The 7,501-nt window shown below is 35.4% G+C and overlaps 1 protein-coding gene across 1 annotated transcript; it reads right to left on the bottom strand.

The window, feature by feature from the left end:
- Window positions 1-1,187: 1,187 nt before the first annotated feature.
- Window positions 1,188-2,207, bottom strand: LOC140796160 (protein PHLOEM PROTEIN 2-LIKE A1-like). The gene is made up of 3 exons (XM_073149054.1): window positions 2,108-2,207; window positions 1,874-2,004; window positions 1,188-1,737 (listed from the first exon to the last, which is right to left on the bottom strand). Exons 1-3 carry the CDS (start codon window positions 2,138-2,140, stop codon window positions 1,374-1,376), a joined length of 528 nt encoding a protein of 175 aa, XP_073005155.1. The 5' UTR covers window positions 2,141-2,207; the 3' UTR covers window positions 1,188-1,373.
- Between the last annotated feature and the right edge of the window lie 5,294 nt (window positions 2,208-7,501).

The following is a 7,501-nucleotide window of genomic DNA, read 5'->3' on the forward strand; positions in this document are numbered from 1 at the left end:
GATCGCTTCCCCAATTTCACACCTTGAGGATAAGGTGGCGGAAGCATGGTGGATTGATATGATTCAAACTTCACTGATGTCGTCTCAAGCATTGATACATCTTGCGGTTGTCTTTTCTTATTGTGTTAGTGTTTTATTCAGAGAAAAATAAGCTTTCTATAGGTTTTGTTCGAACGCGGGTGGGTGCGTTCAAACGTGATTGCAAATGCCTGTAGGCGTTCACAAATACAGAGAACGAGAATTGTGCATTCGAACGTGCTCGACCCCATTCCAACACCCGTGTGCGAATGTCTACATACATTCGCATCGACAGATAATGCAATTTGTGCGTTCGAATGCATTCGATCCTGTTCGAACGCGGTCGGTGGAGATTCACTATTTCTATGGTTAATAATTATCATTTTTGACTTACTTGGCTAGCCTCTTAAGGTGTGGATGGCAACCTAAAAGGGAATAATGAAGGAATTGAGTTTTTTTTCTTAATCTTCTTCCTCTCTTGCTCTCTTGTTCCTCATCCCATGGCTCTACCTCCTCAAGCCTCCCTCGATCAGCCACTCATCCTAGACCCTTAGGGGTGGCTCTCTCTTCCCCCTTCTTCAAATCTCCCTCTACCTTAGCTCAAACTCTTTCCACCATCCATAATCCTTCCCCATCACCTTCCTTGCTGGTGCCACGCATTACCGCTAGCCTACCACCTCTATATTCTCCCTAGGATTTCGTGCCTCCATCCACTAATCCAAAATCACGTTTTGGTCTGAATCTTGTAGATCAAACTCCCTGACGTTAGCCTACTTATCTGAAGATATCTCCGGATCTCGCCATCCGACTCACCTAAAATTAGATTCGCTGGAAAGCTCTTTTCTAGAGCTACAACCTATCAAAATTTTACGATGATCCAACGATTATATTATCAGGAATCCTCTTCTAAAGTTCCGTGCAAGATCCTGCCCAAATTTAATAATGAGATAGATCAAACCTAATCCAGAGGAGATCATATCAATAGATAATAAATATGATAGCCTGCATGTTTCATCGAGTGCTATATTTGCAGCTAGACCTCCTGATTTGTTAGGTAAGAAATACAACACAATTAATCATCAACAATGCAATTGGCAAGGAGGCCATGAAACTTTATGAGCAGAAAATTTTTAGAAAACCTAAGATCTATACGAAAATGAATTTATATATGATGGAAAACATCGATGGATTTTATTAACACACAACCAACACAAAGTACTAGACACACAAGGTCTCATATGTAAACACAAAGTACTAGACACCCAAGGTCTCTCATATTTAAAGTAAGACACAAAGCACGCCACTTTATTTTAATATCATCAAGGGTGACGTGGGTAGTTCAAGCGGTGATGCATCTATATTGGCTTGATTTGCACCCCCTTGATAATGAGCCCACTCTTAGGATTGGTATTTGTGGTCTCGCGCATTGAGAAGTTAATCAACCCTGCTCCAAATGCAACAAAGTCACCGACGTGAAGATCGGCCCAAATATCTACTGGCATTTCATCAAGGCTAGCCGTGGTGGAGGATGGCATCTCATTTGGTAAGTTGAGGGTGAGGTTCACAGGGATCTTCCAACCTTCAGATGGATCCTTTTTCATCACCTTGAACACGATGCTATACTTAGTACCTTCTATGAGCTCGCTCATGTCAAAGCTCCCGATTGCCTCCAGCCACCACACCTTCACAAGTCGAGGCACTTCTACCAAAGTATTTTCCCTGGATCACAAATTTAAGGTAAATTCAATGAGTATCCAGACCTTCTTATATATATAGTTGATTACAGTACGGGAAATTAATGGAAATTAATTATATAGGCACTACCAATTTATATGCTAGAAAATATATAAAGCACCTATCAGACTTGATCCAAGTCCATGTCCAGTACTGCTTCGTCCCGCTCCATGCAATGGATAGATTTCTGGGGTACAACATAAAATCTTTACGTGCAGCACTCCCAAAACAAACATCACCATCAACAGCCCTCTGGAAATTATATATTTATATATATTAAAGATTATGAGTACAAAAATGAGCACTAGTGCATGCATGCAGTTGATTTATAAAACACTAACAAAAAAAAACTTGCCATTGCTGTCAATTTTGAACCCTCAGTTGCCATCTTTCTCTCTGTCTTTCTTAGCTTACTTTGCACTTGATGAACGCACTGAGATGCATTCTTACAATCATTTATAAAGGAACCAAACTAGGAATCTAGAAGCATATATAAATGTATAAACAATGACTTCTAATATATCAATCACCGGCTTAATGAATGACTTGTAAATTTACCAATTTAAAAATGACTCGCACAAATTAAGAATGACTTACAACAACTTATTCATATGTACACGGATGCGTATTTCATTATAAATTTCTTTTTTTTAAATTTTAATAGCAGAAATATATGCAAGCTAGTAGGCTGGATTGGAGGCAACTCACACCTTATCCTATCTTAGTTTTAGATAAATTTCAATATTATTTAGTCCCTAAAGACTGGCATATTGTTTGACTTGCAAACTTAGCAAATTAAGAATGATTGGCATTAAGAATGACTTACAAGAATGACTTATTTATATGGATATGTATTGAATAATAATACTCATTTTTTTAATTTTAATATAATAATAATTGCAAGCTGGCACGATGATGTTGATGTTTGAGAGTAGTACCGCATATGTTTTGGACTAGTCTTATGAGAAATTAGAGGTGAATGCCAAAAGAATTAAACATATATTGTGTATTTCTAACTAGTGGGCAAATATTTAAAAATTGTAATAATATATTACGAAAATTTTATAAACCGTCGTAAGAGATCAAATCTACTGCAAACAATCAGTAATTATAATGTGAAAAAGTAAAGCATAGAAAGACAATCACAAATACATGAATTTTAAGTTAAAAAAAACCCTCAAAACCTTGGTAAGATAACTATCGATTCTATTCAAGATCAAATTAATTATTAAAGAAATTATAGCAGTTATAAGATGGACACATAAATCGGCCGACAATCCCTATGACCATAGTTATCAAAATCATCGAAAGTGGACCTGGTCAGAGGCGGGCATTAGGTTATTGCATCAACCGGTGGTTCACTCGATTGAATTACTAATTTCATAAAAACATTTAAATGATATATAGATAATTATAAATAATTCTACAAATATTAAAAATACTATGGAAACTTTTCAGATTAAGTCTTTTAATAGAAAAAGATAAAAATACTATTAAATTAGAGAAATATTTGAAAACTAGAATAACGTTATTTTTATCTTTTACATTTAAATTGTTAAAATTTTAATAGTAGTTTATCTAAGGTGTATTCATAAAAAAAAAACTAATGCTTTTAAAAGTTACCCATTCAAAACCATATTTTTTGGTTGATATAAATGTAAATATGAACTTTGGAGTGGTATACAAAAAAAATAAGAGCCTATTTAAGGGTATATGTGCAGAAAAAACTAATTTTAAAACATTAAATCACAATATAAACTAAACATTTTCAAATTTATAGGACTAAAATATATTTTTAGGATGTAGAATATTCTATTAAATATTAAGGATAATTTGGTAACTTAGCAACAGTTGTTGACCCAGCCGATTATCCAAAAAATGCCTGGTTGCATGAGTCACTAGTTCAACCGGTTATCCAAATTTCACGTCGATCCGACGGCGACACCGTTCGGGATCTATTTACAAAGTTCCGTGCCAGATCTAATCCAGATCTGAAAATTGGAAGATATCGAACCTTAGCTAAAAAGGGAGATCATATCAGTATTATTTCATGAATGGGCATATTATATCCTCAACAATAATATTTCTCATGATGAAATTATAATATAATATCACCCAATATAATGACATATGATGTATAACAATCATGATCTAATGATAATAGTCACATCAGTAATAATGCATGATATATGTCAACCACTCGATATCATATATATCAAAGTTAGATGCAATCCATTTATCGCTCACTATCATAGTTATCTATCTTAACTCTGAATATCATCCATCATATTAGACCATGGTACTCGGCCTCAAACTGGATACCTATAATGCCATAAGCTTTAGACAATACCTTACCAAACACTAATGGTTTATATGAAGATAATCATACCCTATCATATGCTAAGTGATACCTCAATAAAAACCATACCCTGCTATATGCTAAGGGTATAGCAACAATAGTTATACCCTATCACCATACTTTTGCCATACGCTAATAATATGTCTAGTACCAGTTCGGACCTGAAACATTTTCAACCATCACTTATGATCAGAAGATAAAAATAACGTATCACTCACATCCATCAATCAAGTGTTAACTCATCACTAACAAAGTCCATGAGGTCTCAAAATAAGGGGTTCGAGATCTGAAAATGTTTATGTAACATGAAATTAGTCGTTTATCTAATTAGAAATCGTCCGTGTAACATATGATGGTTTATTAGGTTTTAGAGTTATTACTTATCTTTATTAACTAGTTGGATTTACATTATCGATAATCTTTTAATGTTATAAATATACTATTATTATAAAATAACAGTTATGAAATAAGAATAAAATGGTTGCTCCTTTTTACATAAAATAGTCTAAGTTTGAAATTATAAAATAAGGGCAATATAGATATATATAATTATCATTATAAATAAACATATATTATAGATAAAAATATAATTATAACTAAGTTGTGGCTCTCACTCTATCTTAATTAATTAGGCACTACATAATATTTAATTAATTATAAAAAATAATAAATAAATAAGTAAATAATCCTAGTATCTCATTTGTTACAAAATAATATATAATAAATTATAACAATTGCTTAAAAGGTATATGTTATCAATATTATATACATCTATAAATCTGATGATTATAATTTATGAATCTATCTATTAATATAATAAAAATATAAATAAATAAATAAATAATTTAAATATTACCTATATTTATGTGTAATATTTTATAACATAATATATAATTAATTATACTAATTGTAATTATTAGCAATATATTGATGAATATATATTATTAAAATAAGAAAAGAAATACCTAAATAAATAAATAAAATAAAAATAAGACCACAACAATAGTATTGTGCTCAGCCAAGCAGGCTTGCTATAGTGCTAGACCGAGCCTAGCAAAATTGCAGAAAGGAGAAAAAAATAGAAGAGGAAGAAGAGAAGAAGAAGACGAAGAGGAAGGAGAAGAAAATGAGAAGAGAAGAGAAGGGAAGAGAGGAGAAGTCAGGCTAGCAAGGAGGGGCTGATGCGAACTAGGTTAGTTCAGATCATATTAAGGGAAAATTGGACTCAATGAATTGAGTGTAGTTATCTTAACTGCTTATTTGCTTTAATTAGAGTCTTATTAGTTTAGAATTTATTAGTTAACTAATTCAACTATGCATAGTTTTGGGAAATTATTCAAAAGATATTCCACAGACGACCAACTATTACGAAATTACCTAGAGAAGATCAAAGACATCCTAATCTACAACTTCCGTATTCAAGGTTTCTCCAGATTCAGACTCTATTTGTGGCAGCACGAAGAATCAATTCAAGAAGGATAAGGAAGGCAAGTCCTAGTTTGAGTCGTATAAACCTTTAGAGTTAGTCTAAGGCAAATCCTAGTTCGACTCGTATAAAGCATTTAGGGCTAGTCCGAGTAGGACTCATTGTACCCGACCTCTATATATAAATGGGCTGGGCTTCTATGTTTAGGATGGAATTGAATGGAAGGAATATTGAGTTAAATTAAGTTATGTTTATTTACCTTGCATTACTGATAGGCTATAGAATGATTCCTTAATAATTTGGATTTATTGTATGAAGCAGTTCGCGCAACGAAGAGAAATATTTTCCTGTAGTAAGAAAATTATGAAACTAAGTGTAATCAATCTATAATTTCTTGATCTACGTTTTTTATATTTACAAACCTTTGTATATTCGAACTACAACGGGGACAAAAATATGATATAATGCGGATGAAGGTGGTGGTGACTGGTGGAGTGTAAGTTAGGGTTATGGATGATAATGGAGATGGGTGATGTTGCTTAAGGGATAAAGAGGAAGGGGAAGAAGTGATCGAGATCCCAAAGAAGAGGGAGGATTCGATAGACGAGGGAGATTCCTAGGGGAATCGCGCCGGATCACGTTCGAATGCGCTGGATCATGTTCGAATGCACAAAAGGCGTTCTCTGTCAATGCGAACGCGATGTAGGTGTCCCAACGCACCCGACCGCATTCGAACACACATTTCTCGTTCTCTATTTTCGTGAACCTAATGTAGGGTTTGAACACGACTTTACACCTTGTGGGTAAGGGCATTCGAACACGACCCCTTCCGCCTTCGAACACGACCCCTTCCGCCTTCGAACAGGACCTACAAGAATTTTATTTTAATAAAAATAAATAACTAATGCAATAAGAAAAGACTCTAACAAGGTTTATCAGCCCACCATGCTTCCCCCACCTTACCCTCAAGATGTAAAGTCGGGAAAACACTCCAAGATGTTCGTTTTCAACTCCCATGTTGCCTCATCGGATGGCTTGCCAAGCCACTCAACTAGAATCTCCATCTCTAATCTGGTACCATGATGTCGTCGGTGCCTAGCAAGTACTCGAATTGGCCCTACGATCTTTGTCTCCTCCAATGGCTTCGGTAAAGCTAATCCAACGACCTCATGATACGCAATGCGCTCCTTCAGCAATAAAATATGGAAGATATGATGGATGCACTCTTGACCCCTCCGACAGCTCTAAATAATATGCAACCGGACCAATACGCTCCAACATGTGAAACAGACCAAAGTAGCGATGTGCTAATTTTTGGTTTCACAATCGAACGCAAGGTCATGTGTTGATATGGTTGTACTCTCACAAACACCTTACTGCCGATATCGAACTCCTGCTCCCGATGGCTACGATCATAAACTTGCTTCATGTGGTTTTGAGTAAGTTTAAGATGGGCACGCAACCTCCTCAATGTGGCGTCTCTATCCATCAAAGCTAAGTCCACCTCGGTTTGATCTGCAGATGTCACTAGGTCATAGCGCATAATGTTGGAGCCGTGCACCTATGCATCGCCTCAAATGGAGTCATGCCAATGTTGCTGTGGTAGGCAGTGTTGTAAGACCATTCTGCCTACGGTAAGAACTCCAACCATCATCTCGGCATTTCTCCAATAAATCACCTCAAGTACTGCTCAATGCTTCCATTGACCACCTCGGTTTGGCCGTCCGTCTATGGATGGTAGGCCGAACTAAAGTTCACTAGAGTCCCCTGCAATTTGAAAACCTCCATCCAAAAGGCACTCATAAATAAACGATCACGATCCAAGACAATCGTACGTGGCATGGCATATAACCGAGTAACATCTCTAACAAAATTTTCAGTGAGTGTCTTGGCTAAAAATGGATTTAATAATGCAGAAAAGTGTGCATACTTGCTCAATCTATCAACCACCACAAAAATAATGG

This window comes from Typha latifolia, chromosome 10 (assembly GCF_019914945.1).
Source record: "Typha latifolia isolate L0001 chromosome 10, TyphaL0001v2, whole genome shotgun sequence".
NCBI lineage: Eukaryota > Viridiplantae > Streptophyta > Magnoliopsida > Poales > Typhaceae > Typha > Typha latifolia.